The sequence below is a fragment of the Crocodylus siamensis genome, chromosome 1 (assembly GCF_052110815.1).
Source record: "Crocodylus siamensis isolate JL-2025a chromosome 1, ASM5211081v1, whole genome shotgun sequence".
Taxonomy (NCBI): Eukaryota; Metazoa; Chordata; order Crocodylia; family Crocodylidae; genus Crocodylus; species Crocodylus siamensis.
The window spans coordinates 372,986,357-373,009,053 of record NC_143395.1 but is presented as its reverse complement, the minus strand read 5'-3'; the positions used below and the strand labels follow the sequence as shown (position 1 = coordinate 373,009,053).

General features: G+C 44.0%; 1 protein-coding gene across 5 annotated transcripts in view; it reads right to left on the bottom strand.

Moving 5' to 3' along the window:
* SMAD9 (SMAD family member 9) overlaps nucleotides 1-22,697 on the bottom strand; it is a 68,811-nt gene that overhangs the window by 38,017 nt on the left and 8,097 nt on the right. For 4 of the 5 annotated variants that reach the window (XM_090027362.1, XM_090027392.1, XM_090027371.1 and 1 more), the window contains exons 2-3: nucleotides 12,727-13,350; nucleotides 5,846-6,103 (exon numbers count right to left, since the gene is read on the bottom strand). In XM_090027362.1, the coding sequence (XP_089883488.1) occupies nucleotides 5,846-6,103; nucleotides 12,727-13,138 (670 nt within the window). In that variant the 5' untranslated portion in view covers nucleotides 13,139-13,350. The remainder of the gene's footprint in view (nucleotides 1-5,845; nucleotides 6,104-12,726; nucleotides 13,351-22,697) is intronic. The other variant, XM_090027401.1, reaches the window with a different exon arrangement.

Genomic DNA, 22,697 nt, shown 5'->3' with positions numbered 1-22,697 from the left:
TTCAACCTTGTCATCCCTTGGGGCGCTCTGGTGAACAAACGTTCCCCCAGATACTGATGGTCACCCCTCATAAACTTATAGGTGGCCATCAGATCACCCCTAAGCCTGCGCTTTTCCAGTCTAAAGAGCCCCATGGCTCTCAGCCTGTCGTCATAAGGTCTGTTTTCCTGACCTCTGATCATGTGCGTGGCTCTTCTCTGGACTCTCTCAAGCTTCTCCACATCCTTTTTGAATTGTGGAACCCAAAACTGGACGCAGTACTCCAGCCGTGCCCTCACCAAGGCCGAGTACAAGAGGAGAATGATGTCCCAGAATTTGCTTGAGAAGAATCTATGGATGCAAGCCAGCATTTTGCCCGCTTTACTAGCTGCAGCATCGCATTGCAAGCTCATGTTCATTTTGTGGTCAATGATGACCCCCAAGTCTCTTTCTTCCATAGTGTTAGCCAGCGTAGCACTGCCAAGCCTATAAAGATGATACAGGTTTTTCTTCCCAAGGTGGAGAACCTTGCATTTTTTAGTGTTAAACACCATCAGGTTCTCGTCCACCCATTTGCTGAGCTTGTCCAGGTCAGCCTGGATTGCTCTCCTGCCTTCAGGTCTGGGTGCTTTTCCCCAAAGTTCAGTCTCATCGACAAACTTGGCCAGTCTGCTTCTGACTCCAATGTCCACATCATTAATGAAGATGTTGAACAATATGGGTCCAAGGACAGAGCCTTGGGGGACCCCACTGGTCACAGGACACCATGATGAGTGACTGCCATCGTTACTACCCTCTGGGTCTGACCACTGAGCCAATTTTCTAGCAAGCAGATCGTGGTGGACCCAAGGCCATAATTGGCCAATTTTGCCAAAAGGTGATCATGGGATACCAGATCGAAGGCTTTTTTGAAATCGAGATATGACATCAATCTCTTCTCCCTTGTCCAGGTGATAGGTCACCTGGTCATAGAAAGAAATGAGATTGGACAAGCAAGATCTACCCACAACAAACCTGTGCTGGCTATCCCTTAGGATGTTGGCATCAGCCAGTCCATTAAGGATGGCCTCTTTAATAAACTTTTCTAAGATCTTCCCCGGGATAGAAGTCAGGCTGATGGGCCTATAGTTTGCCGGATCCACTTTCCTCCCTTTCTTGAAGATAGGCACCACGTTGGCCTTCTTCCAGTCTTTGGGCACTACACCAGAGCACCAGGAGTGAATCGCATCCTCCATCCTTCGTAGGCCTTTCTTTTTAGCCTCAGGAGGTCTGCTCGATCCCTGGAGAGCCAGGGGGGCTGCTGTGCCCTCTTGCTGCCTTTTCTCTGAGATGAAATAAAATTAGTTTGAACACATCTTGCCCAAGAAACACCCTGCCATTGCCATGGCAAAGGTCTCGGTGCTCCTGCTGTGTGTCCCACTCCCAGCACAGTGGAGTTTTGGGGCAGGGGCTTCCCCGGATCTACAGTATGTGAAAGGGGTAGAGTGGACATTGTGGACCCTATTGCAGTTGTCTGCCAGCATGTGCAGGGGCCTCACCTGGGATTTCCCAGCAGGTCCCTTCTAGTCTAATGCTCCTGAATGCAGGTATTTCCCTGGTCCAGCTTCCAAAGAGGATCCACTGAGAACTGAAGAGCTGGAAGCCTCATTATAACTGTACCAGCAAATTCGGACAGACTTAAGAGTAGACACTGCTACTCTGACCCACTGGGAAGCTTTGGCTGAGCTACTGGGGCAGACTGAAGCAGCATATGCAGAAAGGGGGAAGCAGGACCAATTCAGGAACAGACAGAAGTGGAACACTCATGGACCAAAACAGCATGCTCATAGATTGCTATACCTTAGAGGGTACATTGCTCTCAGGTTGCCACTGGGCACAGGTCATGCACTGGGGGAGTGGGGAGGGCATGTGCCTCCCCCTGCAGATTTCTACACCCACAGTGGGGCTCAGGGCTGCAGCCCGGCTGGACCAGCTCTGGACAGAAGCAACCTCCACAGCCCAGCAGGCGGGACCTGACATGGGAGGGAGACAGCACTGCACACCATGGCCACTACGGTGAGGCAGAGCAGTGGTGACACAGAGTTGTGCCCCCCACTGCTGCTGAGCAGGCAGGAGGTGCCTCATCATGGAGGCATGGTACTCCCTCCCATACCAGGCCCCACCCACTGGGCTGCAGAGGCAGCTCATGCCCACAGCTGGTCCACCCCAGGTGGCTGCAGCCCCATGCTACACTGTGGGCACAGAAATCTGGGGAGGCACATGCTGCTGCCACCCGCCCGCCCCTGCATTGCCTGTGCCCCCCCCGCCCCCTCCCACACCTCACCTGTGTCCCTCTCCCCACCCCCATAGACTTACCTGGAGAGAGGTATGGGAACTGCTCTTCACCACTGCCTAGCTGCCACGTACATGTGTGTGCGCACACATGCACATAGTGCCCCCTGAGCCCCAAGCATGCCCCACTCCCTGCAGCCCCAAGCATCCCCTTACAGGCTGGAACTCTGTCAGCCTACAAGGCAAAACCCACAGTTTCCTGCATTTTTCTCCTTCAAAGGGAAAAAAGTGTTGAAAGAGAAAATCCTGTTTTTCCACAGCAAACAGAAAATCTGAATTCCTGTTAATGATACAAGAAAGAAATCTTAAAAAAGCCAGTGAGACAGAAAGGAAGAACAAAAACAAATCTTACAGTGTTCACAACATCCAAGTCAAGTGGATGTTTAAGTATTAAAAATAGTTTCTCTACTCCATATAAAACTGAAAATTATAATATTAAAAACAAGACTTAAATTCTCAATACTCAACACATTAAAGTTAAGCTACAAGATTCAAATGTGAACTCATCCATGCAAAAAAACAGAAGTGTAAATCAGGAAAGTTGTTTTAGTCCCCTAAGCAGGATTCAAGCGAAGGCTTCCACACTTATGTTAACTTGGCCTTGCCTCACACTGTATTTACCTGAATCCAAGATGACATTGAATTTAAGATGACACCCCACCCCCAGGTAATTAGAGCCTATACATGGAAAATTATAAATTTGTTATAATTTTAACAGAAGACTGTTTTAAATTCCCACCCCCTACGCTGCTGTGCTGGGGGGCCAGGGGCCAGACCCCTGCCACTTGCTCCCTTGATCCTTGTTCCCCATGCCTGTGTCTATCCCACTTTTACCTGCCTACCATATGCTTGTCCATGCCTGTGCCTGCCCCACAAACCCTGCCTCCTGTGCCTGCTCCTCTCTGCAGCCTGCTTCCCCCACTCCCTGCTCCTCATGCAGCCTGCCCCCCAACCCACTGCCCACCCCCTAGAGCCTGGCTTCTCTGGCCTGGCTCCCCCCTACCCTCCAATCCCTGCATGTGTTTTGCTGAAGCTCTGTTCCTCTTGGGCAGTCAGTGGCAATATGGCCCTGGCCCCAACCCAGCCCAGCCAAGAAGAACCGTCAGCAGCTCCTGACTGAACTGGGTCAGAGCTGGAAGGAGCAGAGCTGGAGCAAAAGGTTAGTGGAGAGGGGATAGCTGGGGGAAGGGGAGCTGGGGTGTCAGAGGCAGGGGGTTGGGGGTAGGCACAGACACAAAGGCTAGGGGGTGGGAGATTAGGGCACATGGTACCCCCCACATACCCCACAGTCTCCCCAGTGCTCTCCCAGCCATGTGCCTCCTCTCCACCAAATGAGCCATTCCAGATGGTGGGGCAGATGGTAGCTCAGCTTTGGCCTTGGCCCCAAGCTGGTACTCAAATCCAAAACGGGGCTTTCTTTTTCCTAAAGGTGCACTGATACATTATTCCGATATCAGATTGGCACCAATATAAAGAAAATTTTCTGTATGAGAAATTGGCCTGATGCAGCCAATAATTTGTCCAATAAATGCCTGCATGTGTGCGCAGCTGCAGTGCAGCACATAGGCAGTGAGAAGCAGAGCCGACAGTGTGGAGAGCTGTGTGCAGCTGGTAGGTCTGGTGCGGTGGAAGGGGAGGGGCGAGGAGGTGGGGGTGCAGATAAAGGCCCCTGTGGTGAGGGAGGGTGTGGGGTTGGGGTTGGGGCAGGTGCTGTCCAACTGGGGGCATCGCTCACTGGGGAGCATAGGAAGCGGGGGTGCGGCTCCTGCTACTGTGTGCGGCTCATCTAGGAGGGAATGGGGAGGGAGCGTGTGCCTCCTGATCTGTGTGGGGCAGGGTGGGGCGCGCTGAGGCCGGGCTCTTCCCAGTCAGGCAGATCTGGGGGCACCCCCCCGCCATGCCCTCCTGAACAAGTGGTGGGAGCAGCAGCGGGAGCCACCAGACGAGCACCAGATGAGCTGTGTGCAGCAGTGAGAGCTGCCCCCCCTTGACAAGCACTCCCTCCTATGAGCCGCGCCTCCATCCTGCACCTGCTCAGAACCACTTGTGGCTCTGTCCCGTGCCCCTCCCCGCCCCAGCTGGTAAGTGCCTGCCCCTACCCTAGCCCCATTCCCTCTCTCACCGCAGGGGCCTTGATCTGTCCCCCTCCCCCTCCACACTCCATCCCTCCTCTTCCACCACACCAGACTTACCAGCTGGATGCAGATCTTCAAACTGAAAAGCTGTGTACTGGAAATCAGATCAGTATTGGCCAATATGCCTCCTTAAAAACTGGCTACATGTATTGGCCCCAAAAATCTCTATCAGGCCTACTGGGGAAAAAAAACTCATCTTGAATTTGAATAAAGACAGCAATACAAATTTCATCCATTCTATTGAATAACACAAGCATCAATATATCCCTGACATGTTAAAACAATATAAAAGTGTAAGAGGTTCAACATATGGACCACGAATTGTATTAACTTTACTGTAGTAAAAATCAGGCAGCTGACCCAAAATCCACAGGCATATCAATCAACAGGCATCTTTCAACCACCATCAACTGGCAATGTATCAGACCTATACCCTTTTTTTTATTTCCCTGAATTAGGTTCACAAACACATATATTTTTGCATTTTAATTTCTCTTTTTTTTCCCCACAAGGAAGAGCCTATTAATGCCTATTAAACCTGGAGAATTCCAAAGCACTCCTGAATTTTTTGCTTAAGTTTTTAAATTATTGGGCTTCCCCAGAGTCCTTGGGTGATAAAACAGATCCCTTTCTGTAACTCCCTAACTCCAATCATAGCACATTCACCCTTTTCCTTCAGCCTCTGAAAAGCAAGCAAGATCAAATTCTACACAGAAGCCCTTTAACACCCACTGGCCATGCTTACACAAGACGCTGATTGCACAGCAGCGTCACGTGGCAGGAAGCGTGATGTGATGCTACTGAGCAGTAGTCATGAGCTACTGTGCAGTCAGCATCACAAAACCGTTCCTTGGTGCAACTGCGCAGTAACTCTGATTACTGCCCAGTCAGGGTCTTGTGTAGATGTGGCCACTGGGTGTGTCTACACGTGCAGTTAGAAGCAATAAGCTCCAGAGCAGTTTAAGCCAGAATAAACTACTCCTAGGCACATTGTCTACACATGTATCTGGGACAACAGCAATTTGAGCCAGGATGGAGCAGTTTACACCAGGTGGTGGTATTTATGCCAGGTGGCAGCATCGGGCTGTGGAGGGGCTGGCTGCAGCACGAGGATGCTGAAAGTGTAGAGTCATGCGACTAGGCAGCAGGCAGGAGTCTGGCTGGACTGACTGGGTGCAATTTACACCTGTGGGCAGCGTCTACACGTGCATTTAATCACAGTAAATTATGCTGTCGTAAGACTATCTTATTGCAGCATTAGTTTACTGCGGCCTAATACCATTGCACGCATAGACAGTGATGCTTTACTCCACAGCTAATTAGTCTATGCTGCAGTTAAGTGCACATGTAGATAGGGTCACTGATAGAAAGAACATCTGGAGTCCATCTTTTCCTCTTACCTGTGATCTGATATGGACTTCCAGGTCCAGAAGAACTTCCTGGGGAATTAGGGTAGCTGATGCTGCTAGGTGACTGAGAGAAGATGTTGCTGGGTGATGATGGATAAGGGGTGCAGGGAGGATGCTGGAAAGAATCAGGGTAAGTGGCATTATGTGGCATCAGGGGCTCGCTGTGGAGAGAAGCATTTCGGAACTTGGCAAGGAGGCTGAGGTGCGGGTTAAACTCACTGTGCCTTGGAACAAGTACTGGAGGCAACACTGTAAATAAAGGAAGGATGGACATATTTTAGTAAAAATCTCATTCTAGCACATTATACCTCTTTTAGTCACAAGTACAACCCCATGAAAATGTCATTCTTTTGTTCAACTCTTTGAATGCTGATATAAACATGCTGTAAACTTTTAAATACTATTTAGGAGGATTTGTTTTTGGTTAGAACAGGTAACAGATCAATTTATCCATTTTCCTTCATTGAAACCAGGGAATAATAAATTCGCTCAACACCCAGTCTTTCTTCTGGGACAGCATTGGACACACACAGAGCTATTAAATAGCTATTTACAGCTATAAAAGAGTACTGTGTCTCCATAAGCCTAATGACCACTGATTTCAGTTAATATACACTAAAGCATGTGCTCCGTACACACACACCAAAAATGGAAGTGCTGTATTTACCTTCTTCATGATTACAGACCTTGCTGGGTAAGTCAAAGATTTCCAAGATCCTCTTGAGGAACAGGAGTTGTCAAATTCAGAGCCCCGTTTAATAGTAAATAATACTATCTAACGTATTCCTTCTGTATATTTCAAAGGTTGAAGGGGTCAATACATATATTAACTGCACGTTATAGACCTGAACACTGAGGCACAAGAAGAAAAGAGGCCAGATTTTAAAAGCTGTTTATGTACCTGATAATGGAGATAGGCATTTATTGGTATTTTCTAAATCAGGAGTAGCCAATCTGTGGCACTGAAGGAGACAGACATTACAGTACCAGATATGGCAGGAAGCAGAAAGCAAAACAGCAAATTGGGCAGCGGAAGGGGATTTGAGTGGCACTTGGAGAGGGTACAGGGCTAATTCGTGGCATGTCTGCCAAAAAGGTTAGCTTCCACTGTTCTAAAGGAAACTCAGATACAAGTTCAACTAAAACATATACATGATAGAAATATGTACAGCTTCTGTCTGTGTGTATGTGTGTGCGCGCGCATAAACAAAATATAGCATTACTACATGAATTTAAATGCCAAACAGTCAGGATAGTAAAAAGTTAAGCTGCAAGATTCAGATCTGAATTCAGTTACACAAAAAATTCGAGGTTGAAATCATCAGAATTACTGTGGATTTGCACGAGTGTAACAAGATCAGGATCTAAACCAAGGAACTTTTGAAGTTCCCACTGGGTGCCCTATCCATTAAGCTGCCTCTCATAGTTAGGAATTCATAGGAAGTGCTAGTTTATAAACCAAAAAGCCAACAGAAGACAAGCGAGCAGCTTTGTTCTTGGGCTGAAGATAAATTGTCTCAATAATGGGAAAACAACATAACCAGTTCAAAAGGCTTATTCAGTTCCCCTAGCCTGAAACCTAGTAGTGTACTAGGGGTCTAGGTATATAGTCACTTTGCTAATTCATGGAAGAACAAAGCAATGAACAGGTCTGTTATAAATGACAATACAGATTGTAAATCCATCATCTGTCTGCTCTATTCCATAGCAAGTGTGACTACAGTTTGGTTTTCCACTTTGTAGCGGCGGAGCTGTTCATCTATTCACACCTGAAATCTACTAACCAGCATAGTAATTATTTGTACTATAGAATGTAGAGTGGCCCCATGGTCAAGCCCTGTAATTTAGAAGAAAAGAGCTGTTTGCTGTATTTAATCATGGTATATTTTTTAATCCACTCCCTGTTTTAGAAACCAGGGAAACCTCAACTCCCTGTTGAGTCTCACTTTTTGAGAACTTTCCACTCATGCTTTTACTCCAACTCCTCTCTTTTCTTTCCTATTGCAGATGGAGGTGTAACTTTTTCTGCATTCATTATTTCCATGCTGGATTTTCTCTCTCTCCTGTCGTTTTCCACTTTTTCCCACCCAAAAATCATCCTTTTGGCAATTTATTCCTCTTCCATCAATGCTTTCCTGTCCCTCTCACCTTCCCCAGCCACAATTCTATACCCACAGGCACATACAACATTTGAAATGTCCCCAAAACCTTAAAACCTGAGGATCCAGTGCTAACGACCAGGAGAAAAGACTGGGGTCAGACAGGAAGTGAAAAGGGGATCCACTGTCTTGGAGCAAGGGCCAAAAGAGAAGCCATCTTCTCAAGCACTAGGAAGGAGAAGTCAGTGGGGGCAGGTTCTTTTCAAGGGGCTAACTAGAGGCCCTACCATTGGTCTTTATCTTTCTAATCAGCCTCTGATCTGCCTAATAAACTGGATGCATCTATCTGACCAATACCTCCCTCTGGCTGTTTGAAGAGAGAAGGAACATTTCACTGCTGCCTCCTCCTGACCAGGCTGCAAGTGGATACCCAATGATGGGCTGGGAAGTTAAAAGAGGGCAGAAGGCAGGGTAGATTTGCACCTTATAGACTAGCTATTATATTTACCTGAATATAAGATGACAAAGAACATCAGATGAACCCCCAATAATTAGATTCTACACATGGAAAATTTATAAATTTATAAAAATGTTCCATGTATGGAATCTAATTGTTGGATTATAATCTTATTATAGGCAAGGAAAGTGAAGGTTCTGATGACTATATAATCCAATTACAGGCAAAGCTAAAGTGGAGGTTCTGATGTCTGTGGCTAATGAATCTCCCACAGTTCTTTGTTCTCCTTGCTTCTTTGCATGGAGATGCCATTCTCTTGACCCTAAGATGCAACAGTGCTGGAGAAAGGGTGACTACAAAAAAGATAATGAAATACTGCAGGACTCCCATATACCCAATCTGCAGCAGCCTAGACTGCTTCCACTCCTGGCTGCCCCTTTCCTCCAATTTTCACCCAGCATCATAGATGGCTCTTTGGGGAGAAATCCCTCTTCCTGACTAAACAAGTGGTTACAATGTTGGCTAATATACTGATCATGAGGCCTGAGGCTGCTGCTCTCGGTTTTCTTGTTTGCCCAGTACATTCTACCCTCATTTACCTTTGTGGATTTTGCTGAAAACCTGTCCATGCACCATATGCAAATACCTATGGCATTTATATGACCATATTGTGCCTTTGACTGAAGTTATTAGTGAGCATGACATTTGCTACCTAGTTGTATCTTCTCTAGTTGTTGTTTAAAAATAATAGCATACCTGCAGGGTACAATAGCATACCTGCAGATTCAGACTGTGCATATACTTCTACAGAATCTTCGACTTTTGGACACTTAGCCCTAGATTAAATTCACCCAGCTCCTGGCAATTCCCTCTACCCTTGATCAGGAGCAATGCTACAGTAACATAATAGCTAGCATGTGGAACAAAGAGGAAAAATGATAAAGTGACAGATTTCAGTTTTAAGCTTCATCAGGATTAAAATACCTTCCTGGTGTCCTTTTAACTCTTGGAACACAGCCATTTTTCCATTTTAACAGCCATAGAAATGTGGTAGGATAGATCTGTAGGCAGCCCTCTTGCTAGGGAGTTACCACACCTTCATTTTTACAGAGCTGTTCTTGACAATAAGACTCATTTAGAACAAGTCAAAAGTTCACTTAGGCTTTTGCTGTCTACAGCAACAATGCACATTAGAAGCTTCATTATCTACAATTGAGTGATCTCATTTAAAAATAATAGTTCAAATGCTTAGGCAGCTTTTACAGTATTCTAAAACTGCAGCTTCAGTTGGCAGTTACCCATTTCTAATTCAGACTTACGACCTGGAGGAAAGACAGGAAAAAAAGACATGAGCCATCCAGGGCACACCATCTAGGGTTGGGAGCATTATGTTCAACCTCCAACTCTCAATCGTGGTAATAAAGAAGATGTTTAAAAATTAGGAAAAGCTAATGTGTTCTGGGCACTACCTGGGTCCCATTGACAGCTACAAGCTGAGAGTTGTTGGCTCCATATACCTGCATTTTAATGGTTGGCACAGATTACAAACCTGAGGTAACCTGTGAGCTTAAGAACTCAATACATCTCCTGATTCTCAGACAATAATTTATGCTTAATGGAGGTCCGTGACATTACTGCTATCTTTCCCTGCCTGCTAATGGGTGACTTGCCCACCTCTTTGGCACAAGAAGAATGCAGGAAGTTAATCAAACAACAAGGTTTTGATATAAGGCGAAGGATCTAAGTATAGAACAGGCCATCAGGAAGAGGACCAACACAGCAGATGTCATAGAATTCATGGGAAGAGCAAGTCAGAGAATACAGGACATTTGTGAAGAAAATTAATACAGTGATTAGGATAGGATTTATTGCCAAGCAATCCAATGGACAATTTATTAAACTCATAAGGCTGAAACTCAAAGAACTTCATGCCAGGCTATGTAATGGCAACCTAGATATGGAAGATTTGCATCTTCCTTTCAGCAAGCCAGAATTGTTATTTGAATGAATTAGAAAAATTGGAATCTCTCCTGTTTTGTTCAAAGGAGATCTCACTGAAAAAATGCCCACCACTAGATTTCCAGATGAACAGAATAAGCTTCCAAAATAGACAGCAGCATCAAGAACAGACACAGATGGACAGTTATCAACAGACATCAAAGAGGACAAAAATCTGTGTTTAAAAGTTTGCACTGTTTTTAACAAATATGCTGGTGTAACTATTTTGACTTCAGTGGAGTAATTCCTGGGTTACATCGGTAAACAAAAAGACAGCAAAGTCTACAACTTGAAAAGACAAAATTTAAAAATAGTGTAATTCTTCAGCATCTTTGCTAAGATTTTTAGATAGCTTATTTCCATAAATCATGGAATGAAGCCTTCTACTTTTAACTGCTGACAGCATGTAATTACCAGTTTATCTGTATGATTTTAGAAAAGACAATATTTACAGACAGGCAAATTCCACTGTGAGAGCTCAATGTTAATGTAAGGAACACAGGAAAGAGGAGCAGGCCCAACTGTTCAAAAATCTTAAATTTCTTTTTCTCACTTAATAAGCATGAAATTACAAGAAAAAGCAAAAACCCATGGTTCATTTATCTGACTGCAGTGTCACCTTACAGCAGTGGTGTTCAACCTTCAGGAACAGTCCACAGGCCATATCCAGCACGGGGCTGGTCTGCAGGAGTGGTCCAGTGCACCAGATCACCTCTGCATGCTAGATGTGTCCATGCACCCACCTGGCCCCATCCACTAGTAGTGGCTATGGGGTGACCTCTCCATGCTGGTGTGACTGAGCACACAGGACCACATCATCCAACCCATGAGGCTCCCCAGGTGTCCAAAAATATGGCAGCAAGAGAGGCAATTAACACTGTCACCACTCCACCACTCCCAAATTTCCAGACTCAGGGGGAGCCCTACAGACCAGAGGACATGGCTTTTCAGACTGAATCTTGCCTGAAGACTGGAGATTGAGCATCACTGCTTTACAGTGATGTTATTGATCAAGTATCTTCAGTGGCAGAGTTATTAATCATATCCACTAACAAATCAAACTTCTGGAACATGGGCTATATTTTCAGTATTGGACTAAGTAATTTTATAATCATTGTTCAGCAGTTTCATTGCAATAGAAGTCCAAATGAAATAATCTCATAGTGGAGTAATGGATTCATTCAAAGCTGATGAAGTCTACCCTGAAGAGGATCATCAGCAGAAAAATTTCAAGTGGCAGGAGGAATTTGTGGAACAAACATACAAGTGTGCATTCAATTAAACAAACCCCAACAAATGCCATATATCAGGAATTTTGATGGTAGGGATAAATGAAAACTTATACTGAGCTAAAAAGGGAAGCAGATGTCCATGTGTCACCTGGTGACAGCTTCATGTTCCTGTAATGGAAACTAAAATTGTAGAGTTTTATTTTCATTCAGTAGTGTCCTGTTCCAGTTTAGCTTCTACTTATTGTGGGGTAAGAGTGGACAGACATATGAGCTGCCCTGCAGGAGCTTATCTATAGTTATCCTCCCCTGCCTTTTAATTTGCTATGCGTTTATACCATGAGAAGACTTGACTGACCATTCATGACAATGAATCTACCCTATGGACCAGTGGGGGCCAATTTTTTGGTAGGAATGTCACAAATAAGCTCTGCACCCACCCCAAGTACCACTTCAATCCCTTTCTCCTGACTGATCTGCTATTTCTGCTCCCTACTCTGTGCTGCTTGCCCAATCTCCTGTTCTGCCTTCTGCTTCCTGCCCTATCTGCTGTTGTGCTGCTTGTCCCCTCCCTAATCTACCACATGCCAGACACAGAGGCTACTAATGCTACAGGTTGGCCACCCCTCATCAACCTTAATTTTTTTAATAAAAATGATAAGACATTAGCTCATTGTGGATTAGAGTGAATTGGGACATTCTGAATCAAAACTACAATATTCGTGCAAAAACTCATTTATACCTAAATTTCATGCTAATGAGCAAAACAGAAACAACAGATTGTATTGAGAGATTTGCAAAAATAGGTAGCACCCAAACATACTAAGGAAGAAAAACTTTCAGCACCCTGGACAAGTTCCTGCTTCTTTCAGTGGGATTTAGTTGTATCAAGTAGGGCCCCCTTGTTAAAAAGGGTTTGCTGATGAATTATCAGCATGCATCAGCATCTGGTCAGCATGATTCTATGAAAGATCAGCCAGATCTTTCCAAATGAACAAAGCTTCTTTCACAATAAGAAATGTTATGATTCACCAAGTACCACTTCAAATGCCAATATACAGCTGAATCATTTTGAAATAATATAATTACCTGGGGTTTCCACCCGCCGGTAATGGTATGGATTAATGCACACTTCTTTCTGTTTTGAGCCAAATGGGAACTCGCAACATTCCAGTGGTTTCAACTCATGGTGAGACTGTAAATCAGGCCAACGCCACACTCTGCAGTAAATAACGTGGGGCAACCCTTTGCGATGTGACACTTGCAGCCTCCCATCCAAGGAGCGTGGGATTGTGACACACTTACTGGGCTGGCCAGGACAGCTCAGTGCCCTCTCAAGTTCTTCCATGGCACCTTTTTTCTTCTTTAATTTCTTCACTAAGGAATCAACAGCCTTTTCTGCCCACTTCTCTTCTTCATCTCCTTGTTTCCAGCCCAGCAGTCTCTTTACTGCTGGGCTGGTGAAGGAGAACAGAGAACTAATAGGGGTGCTGGAGTGCATAAGAAACAGAGGGTGTATGAAAGAGTTAACAGAAGTTCCAATCTCTCTGCCGCTTACAAGGCCTGGGTGAAGTTTTCGCACTATTCAGCTGTTGCCTTCAAAACCAGTTTCTTCCACACATTTGAAACTTTGTGATCTTGAATCCAGCTTAGGTGTATTCCAACTGGGAGGCTCTCAGACCTCTTTAGATACCAGGAAAATATTGATCCAGCCTAGAACAATAACATAAACCATAGTTAGGCTGCACACACATTCTTATCCATATTTTAATAAAAGTAAGTGAAAGAAGTCATTTTAAAAGTGTATTTACATTTCACTTTTTAGGCTGCTTATCTGGGGCCCAGTCTTGTCCTCTTTACTCACTTTGAGGCTGGGCCCTTTTCATCTCTATTTAAGTGAAACAGAATACAAAACAACTATTGACTTCCAACAAGTGGTTGGAGTCAGTTTCTAGCTAATGTCACTTTCAAGTTCTCCAGCACTTGCAGAGTGCTGCAATGCTGGGGATGCAATCACTGCAAAGGAAAATTTATTTGTTATAAAGGCAATCTTCACTAGCATTTTCAACAAATCTCAAGGTATTGGGAGCTGCTGAAGTATACTACACAAAAATTAAAGCTAGGCACCAAATCTCATCTGTCAGAAACCTGAATGAGGCAGCATCTTTCTGAACTGAAATCCCTCCATGAACTCAAAATAATGAGGTCAAAAGGTGTGAAATAATCACTGCATATTTCACTTTAATTGCCTTATTCTCAATTTTCAGTAAAGAGTTCACAAAGCTATTTTCTAAACACATGTCCTCCTTCTCTACATGTAAGAGGAAGGCTAATATTCATGTTTAGTTTGTGTAGCTGCCTCCAATTATTCAAAGCTATTGCATAAAAAACACAGACTTTCTGACAGGGCAGTTTGTGTGAGATAGATCCAGTTTGTTGTTGTGTCTGTGTTGGTTGCAGCCTGAAGAGCTGATTCTGTGGTCATTTTGTGGTGGCCCTGCCCCTTGGCACTGATAGGCAGAGAGGCCCCACATCTTGGCACTGCTGGCAGAGAGACACAAGGGGGCAGCCTCATTTTGGCTGCTGCCCTGCATGCCGCTCTGCCAGCTGGTGCCTTCTCTTCCTGGGCAGGTTGCTGGGGGCTGCTGGCTGCCACTGGAAAACCAGTATTTTATTTTTAAATTTTAATTTAAGTTGATTTCCTTGGAAATTGCAGCTGATGCCATTTTTCACAGCAACTGCAGAGATTGCCATTTTTCACTGTTTCCACAAAAATTGCAAAATTGTGATTTCAGTAGGTCCCTACCTCTGGGGTGTAGAGTGTACAGTCTCCTTTTGTGAATTCTTATACCCATGTGCACAGGAACTGAGTGAGTTCAGGTTCCTAATGGACTTCCATAAACCATGGAAGGTTGGATAGCACTTAGCCAAACCATGGAAGGAGGACAAACTATGGAACTGAACTATTTGGCACGCAGCTCCAAATCGCAATGGTTTTTGCTGCTGTCAACCTGTTGTTGTTTGCCCAGAGGATGCACATTATGAGCCCTGGGGAAAAGGGCAATAGAAATTTAGTCCTCTCAGAAAGCACTGTATACCTTCAACTCCCATTACATAAATCTTTCCATCTCTTAGGAATAGATGGTAGGGCCTGGGTGAGGTGAAGAGGCCCAGCACACAACGTAATATGTATGCAAGCATGTACCGTTGTACATAATAGATATCGGGCTGCTCCAGGCCCTGGTATCGCAAGAGTAAATGAAAAACAGAACGAGAAGGGAACACAGATGGAGCACTAGTGGACTAGACCCTACAGCTGGAATGGGAAGCCTAGAGCACCAGGGATGAAAGCTCCCAATATCATTACCAGTTCTAAGTACCTGCTTTAGGCTGACAGAGAAAATGGGTCACATTTCTTATCAGAGGGTCCCCCCAGGCGTTAGTGCATGTAAACAGTCATTTGTGCTAAGTTAATGTAACACTACAATCATCAGATCTGAAAACACACATGTCCACGTAAGAGCATTGTCCTGGGATTTTTTTTCCATTTTGAACAGGGTTTTAAATAAACACATTAATCTCTCTCAGTCAAATTAAATAACTCAACAGTGACATCAGTATGAGTCTGAACACTATTGTTGTTAGTGGGAGAGAGGCCAAGGGTATGTGGATAGAAGCAAAAGCAGTGCACTGCAGATCATGTGATGCAGTCTAAGATAAGTATATTGTGCAATTTCCTTTCATGCTCCTTAACTTTTCTTTTAAAATAATATATACTTTTAAATCTAACTGGTCACATAAAGATAATTTGTATTCTATGCCACCTTGTGATATACATACAATATACTGCTGCTGAATAACTGTAGCTATTCACCGACTGTATATATAATACAACATAGAAATATATTCTATGTGATATACAGTTCCTTAATAACTGCAGTTATATAGCACTCCTTTAGTACTATTACTGATTATAGATTACTCGGCACATCTACACAAGATGCTAACCATGCAGTAGCTTAATAACACTGCACAGTAGCTTACCAAGCAAAACTTTTGCTAATACACTAGTGCACAGTCGTATTAGGCTACTGTGCTGTTAGCATTTGAAAAAACCCATTTGCTGGCACTACTGTGTAGTATTATCAGTTACTACTGTATGCAATAACTAATGTGCACAGTAACTATGGTGAACAGTAACTACAGGGCATTAATGAACATGTATATATACCCACAGTGTATTATTAAGCAGAAAAAGCCATGTGTTCCTTATGTTTCAGTGTGACATACCTTGGCAGGTTTTTTTGCTCTGTCATTGAGACAAATACAAGTCACAATTAACTGAATGTAATGATTTTTTTGGGGTGGCATTTCATTAAAACAAATGTTTCACATCAAGCAACACACACTTAGTTGGAGCACAGGGAAAGTTAAACATCTGAAAGGCTTTAAACAGCACTTGACAAGTTTCCATTTCTGATCGTCTGACATGTTCTCCTATGTCAATAACTTGACACCATTGAAAAAAGGTGTCCCAGCTCTGATCCCCAAATTCCAAGGTTTTGTCAACATGAGTATTACCATTTGAGATGCAACTATTATTGCCAGTTTGAGGTTCATTGTTTCTGGATTTCAAGATCTGTGATGTCATCATATGCAACACATGTAGGTACTTAAATCGTTCAGTCAACAGGTACTTCTCTAGCACTCCTCAATTCCTTGAGACTGCGTGGGACACTTGCTTAGTCTGTGGGTCCACGTATGAAGGCTGAGAAAACTGCCCCATCAACCAGTCTCACAGAACTCAGCTCTGGAGCCCAAAGCCACAGGACTGTTTCTTTCTGCAGTAGGAACACCCCATAAGCTTGTGAGTTACTGCCAACTACAAGCAAATCTCAATGATGTTAGTGAAATTCATGTCTGGGGAACAAACCAGCACAAGACTGGTTTAAAACCAGCACTAGTCTCCTTTAAAACCAACTTTATCAGCTTAAGTGGTGAACTTGGGTTGTCTTCAGCACAGGAATTAATTTCAGCTGAAGGGCATTACTCTGAGGCCAAGAGGAAGAATTTGATTGACAGTGATGGAAAAAGGACTGGGCTCAAAACAGGCTGTTACGTAGAAGCAGGGAAGCTAATTTTGTCAAATGCTATGTACATATATATGTATGCACACATGTACATGCATGCAGGTATACACATACACATGCATGCACATGCACACACACACATATACCAATATTAGGAATAAGCCCTGTTGTACATCCCCAGGACTCGGTATTAAGTCATTTTTTGGTCTAACTATAGACCTCTGCTGACAGAGACATGAGTATCTGTCTAGAAAAGGCTGCCGTCATCAGTCTCAATAACACTGAAACAGCTAAATAAACCCATAGAACAGATATATTCAGATACTAGACACATGCTACGTAGTACTTTGGGACTACACACCCTTGGATGTTGGAATACTGTGAATATCATAACTAGAACCTTCAGAATACCACCACAAAATGAGAAGAAAAAAGAAGCCATCTTCACAGAAAATCATCGCAATTTAAAAGACTGCAAAGTTAAAGGGGGAAACATCTAGACATATATCTGTTGCATTCATTGTTAAGAGGGAACACCTTCCTGGGAAAGAGATTACAGGGAAAGAATGTAATTTTCTTCCCACGGATTTTTTCTTTAATGTGTGCATTAGACAGCACGTGGTGGCTGAAGAAAACCCAATTTGAAAAATAACAAAAGATGGGAAACTCATAAACATGTGGGCCCCAAATGAGCAAAGAACCTATAACAACAACAACAATAATAGACACTTGTTAAGAACATATTACTCCAGTCCACACAAACCTTTCACTATCTCATTATTCCAATGGATTTAAATTAATATCGCAAAATCCTCAAACTAACCATGTTCATTTTTCCCACCCCTCTTCTGAAAGCCTTTTTACACATGCTTTAGAAAACTATCTTAACTCAAAAGGAAAGCCATGCATTTCATGCTTTCTGGTGACACTCTTATATTGTGCATTTCATTTGGAGTTTTATTCAGTGGCTTACAGGATGAGGTCAGGACAAAATGTAGTGCCCTGTGTACAATCATGTAAGTCTTCTAAATATTTCCTAACTCTGGGGTTATGGAATCACGCCAGTTCTACCACAGTCCCTCCAAGTTATCCAGATTCTTTCACCAGAAGTTATACACTCCTGTTTGACCTAAAATATTATCAAGCCAGAAATCCAAGATGCATTTGACACAACCCAATGAATACACACCACTGAGCAATATACTGGCTAACAGGTATAAATGTACACACAAAGGGCAATTAGGCAACAGTGCAAATTGGTTTATGCCCCATCAAGTGTTAGCATATTCAATTGCAATACTTGCGTGCTAACCTCTTGTCTTTTAGTAACTGTACTACTAATGTTTTGATTCTGATTTATGTACCAGTATTGTCCTCTACCAGCTTCCTTGGACCCTTAGAACTGTATACAATGCCAAAATCAAACTTGACCTAAGATCACACAAGGAATACACACAAGTGGTCCAATTAACCCAAAGCACATCTCTCTGATTGCATTTATCCTCTCAGTATCAATTACTCAGAGAAACTGGTGTCCAAAATTTGTGTATGTGATGAGCTACTCTGAGATCCGCAAGTTAGTTACACTTAATTTCTAGGACACTACTCTCACTGGGGCACAGTTGGGACTTAACTGTCCTACTAAATCTCATATATTCCTCTTGGCACATGAACAATAGCTCACTTTGTGAATAATAGTCCAATGATATTGTCCTTGTTCAAAAAACTAGGTGACTGTGGCATTAATGCCTACACAGTCAGATGGATTGCAGATTGGCTCAAGGGTTGTACTCAGACGGTGGTAGTAGACGGGTCATATTCAGCCTGGGGGGAACTGGGCAGCGGAGTCCCCCAGAGCTCGGTCCTGGGGCCTGCGCTGTTCAATTTCTTCATCAGCGATTTGGACGACGGGGTGAAATGCAGCCTGTTTAAATTCGCTGATGATACCAAAATTTGGGGTGAGGTGAGCACACTAGTAGGGAGGGAAAAACTGCAACAAGACCTGGATAGGTTACAGGAGTGGGCTGACATAAACAGGATGCATTTCAATACTGACAAGTGCAGGGCGCTGCACTTAGGCAGTAGAAACCAGCAGCACACTTATAGCATGGGAAACTCCCTTCTTGAGAGCACAGAGGCAGAAAGAGATCTTGGAGTCATTACTGACTCCAAGATGAACATGGGCCGACAATGCGAGGTCATGGTTGGCAGGGCTAACCAGACCTCGTCGTGCATCCACAGGTGCATCTCAAGTAGAGCCAGGGAGGTGATCCTCCCCCTCTACGCAACACTGGTCAGGCCACAGCTGGAGTACTGCATCCAGTTCTGTGCACCCCATTTCAGGAAGGATGTGGACAACACTGAAAGGGTCCAGCGGAGGGCCACCCGCATGATCCGGGGACTACAGGGCAGACCCTACATTGAAAGACTGCGGGACCTAAACCTGTTCACGCTTCACAAGAGAAGGCTGAGGGGGGACCTGGTGACAGTCTATAAACTCACTAGGGGGAACCAGAACGGTTTAGGGGAGACACTGTTTCCCCTAGTGCCCCCTGGCATGACAAGGAACAATGGACACAAGTTATTAGAGAGTAGATTTAGATTAGACATCCGCAAGAACTATTTCACAGTTAGGGCGGCTAGGAGCTGGAACCAACTCCAAGGGAAGTGGTGCTGGCTCCTACCCTGGGGGTCTTTAAGAAGAGGCTTGATGACTACCTGGCTGGACTCATTTGAGTCCAGTCTTTTCTCCCGCCCAGGACGGGGGTCGGACTTGAAGATATGGCCTGTTATAAACTAGTCAGGGGGGATCAGCAGGCATTGGGGAAGTCACTGTTTCCCCGAGCACCGCCAGGAGTGACCAGGAATAACGGTCACAAGCTGGCAGAGGGTAGGTTTAGGTTAGATATCAGGAGGCGCTACTTCACAGTCAGGGCGGCTAGGGTCTGGAACCAGCTTCCAAGAGAAGTGGTGCAGGCTCCTACCCTGGGGGTGTTTAAGAGGAGGTTAGATGAACATATAGCTGGGGTCATTTGACCCCAGTACTCTTTCCTGCCATGGCAGGGGGTCGGACTAGATGATCTGCTCAGGTCCCTTCCGACCCTACAAACTATGAAACTATGAAACCATCTACAGGGTCCCTTCCGACTCTACTTCTATGGTTCTATGATTCTATGAATCAAACCTTCCATTTGAAGTTAATAAGATTGTTTCCTTGTATAAGGACTGTTGGGATGGACCCCAAAGAACACACTAGAAATGGTTGCTTAACCAATGATGACTCTTATTTATTAGTATCTACAATCTCTAGATGACATTAGGGCCACATTATGCAAACCATTGTGAAGACATATGGCAAGAGATAGTCCCCTCTCTGAACAAAAACTTACAGTGAAAATAAACGAGAATGATAAAGGAGTGGAAGAAATATTATTACACCCATGTTACAGATGTGGGTGGGGGGAGTCCTGCATTCTCTGCCTACCCAGCATTGCCACAGAAATTACAGCAATGTACAACAGTGTTTCTAAAAATGGAATGGTTAAAAACACTAAAAAAATATATCCAGAGTTCATGCATTTAAAATAAACACTGACTATTCTCCATTAAATCCTTCCTCCAAGTGCCTCCAGGACAACCACTTAACAGAGGAAGAAGGGAACTGGAAAAGAATTCCACTTTCACTGCTGGACTAGAGTTTATTTCCACACTAATCGGCTTCTGTAATTCTTGTTATCAATCACTGGCTTTCTTGGAGATTTTCCCAATGAACATTTTAGAAAAAGGAATCACTTGGAGTTAGATGTTCAAAATATTGTAAAGGAGACAGATGTACAGAACTGTTACCCAGTCTAATACTTTGGGCTGAATATGTTAAAGGATATTTTACTTGGAAATTTAGCACCTAAAGTCCATAGAACAAACTGTGCTTATTGATCTAATAAAAATAAAAGGTAATGGATAAAGCCAGTAGCATTTTCTCTTCATAATTATAAGACTGTGCAATGCTTAAAAATAGATTTTGGGCTGAATTCAGTGAGGTTCTACACAGCAGCTCCCAATATTTTGGTCTCTGACACCCACCTCTCATCACAGTTCACCTACACTATCTAGGTATCTGTGGGGCTCCTTACACCACTAGTAAGTAGCAATATCCCCTAGAATGGGAACCACTGTTATACAGAGTATTACAGCCCCCCAATTTCCCTTGAAATCAGTGGAAACTGGGGTGTTTGGCACCTCTCAGTATGTAACCCTATTATATTATGTTAACCAGCTCAGAATGATGTATGATATGTTTGACTTATGATGTGGAATAGACTGCCCAGGGAAGTTGTGGACTCTCCATCAATGGAGGTGTTCAAGAAGAGGTCAGACAGCCACTGGTTCAAGATGATCTAGGCTTACATTCTCCTATAGGTATTTCCTATGTTGTGGGCTTTGTTGTTTGCTCCCCCCATCCTTTTCTACTACATGTATCAGGGTGTTTTTAAGCCTTCCTCAGAGGCATTGGTTGTCAGCTACAGCCAAGGCTAGGGACTTCAATTGGGTGACCTGAATCTCAGACATGCCAATGCTCCTGCTGGGCCAAAGCCAGACATTCTTGCCCCTCTGCTCAGGGTCAGACCAATCCCCATTTTTGGGGTCAGGAAGGAATTTTACCCACGGTCAGATTTTGCCTTCGTCTCCAGTGTGGGATGTGGCCCTCTACCCAGAATCTCTTGAGCTTATATTAACATTTCATAGAAGCAGGAGGTTGGAGGCCATGGTTCCCCTGCTTTATCTGTGGCAGGTTAGAGTGTTAGGTCTGTGTTGTGTCAGGATTGACAGTAGTCTTATGTAGAGTTTAGATTATGGATTGTATAGGACGTTTTGGATAGGAATGATCTTGCCTCAGGCAGTAGGTTGGACTAGAGCAGTGGGTTGGACAGAGCAGGTTTTCAACCCTTTTTCATCTGTGGACCACTAAAAAAATTTGAATACAAGTGCAGACTCCTTTGGAAATTTTGAATGGAAGTGTGAATGCTTTTGAATTGTGTGGGTATTCACATACTTCTGACTGATCATAGTAATTTTTTGTGGATACCTTAGACATAGTTTCCAGGCCCCTGGGGTCTGCAGACCACAGGTTGAAAACCACAGGGCTAGAGGACCTTGGAAGGTCCCTTCCAGCCCTACATCTCTATTATTCTATGATTCTATGAAGATGACATCATTTGGGGTAGTTGAAGGTAAAACAGTGCACAGCAAACAAAATTAAGATGTTTCTAAGTAAAGGTTTAGAAGAAAGAACTTCCAATCTGATCAACAGCAAGTAGAAATATACCAGATGTAATGCAGCATATTCAAATCTTTTTTCTGAAATGGCTTCCTCTGTGTATGACTGGAAAATGGCTGATGTTGTAAGGCTCACATGCAGGCTTTTCTGCCTGAGCACCAGCAATGGTCTGCATTAACTGAGCCCACTGTAGGATGGAACCTCACAATACAGATCTGGAGCAGCTGGTGTTGGGTGTCTACAAGCCCAGCCTGTTGGTGATCTGGCACCCCATATTCCAGGGAAAAGGAGAACATTGAGGGCCGGAGGATCGTGTTATTACTAAAGTTGCCTGTGGCTAGATGCAGCAGCAGGGATTCTTTCATAGAGTCATAGAATCGATGGACCAGAAGGGACCTGTAAGATCATTAAGTCCGGTCCCCTGCTGTGGGCAGGACATTATTGGGCTCAGACAAGCTCAACAAAATGCTTGTTCAGCCTCATCTTGAACACCTTCAAGGATGGTGACTGCACCACCTCTGCTGGGAGTGTGTTCCAAAATGGTGACCCTTACGGAGAAAAAGCTTTTTCTTATGTCCAGCCTGAATTTACCCTCTATTAGTTTATGCCCATTGGTCCTCATCCTCTCTTGAGGTGCCTTTCTGAAAAGATGCTCCCCTAGATCTTGATGTTCACCCTTGACATACTTATAG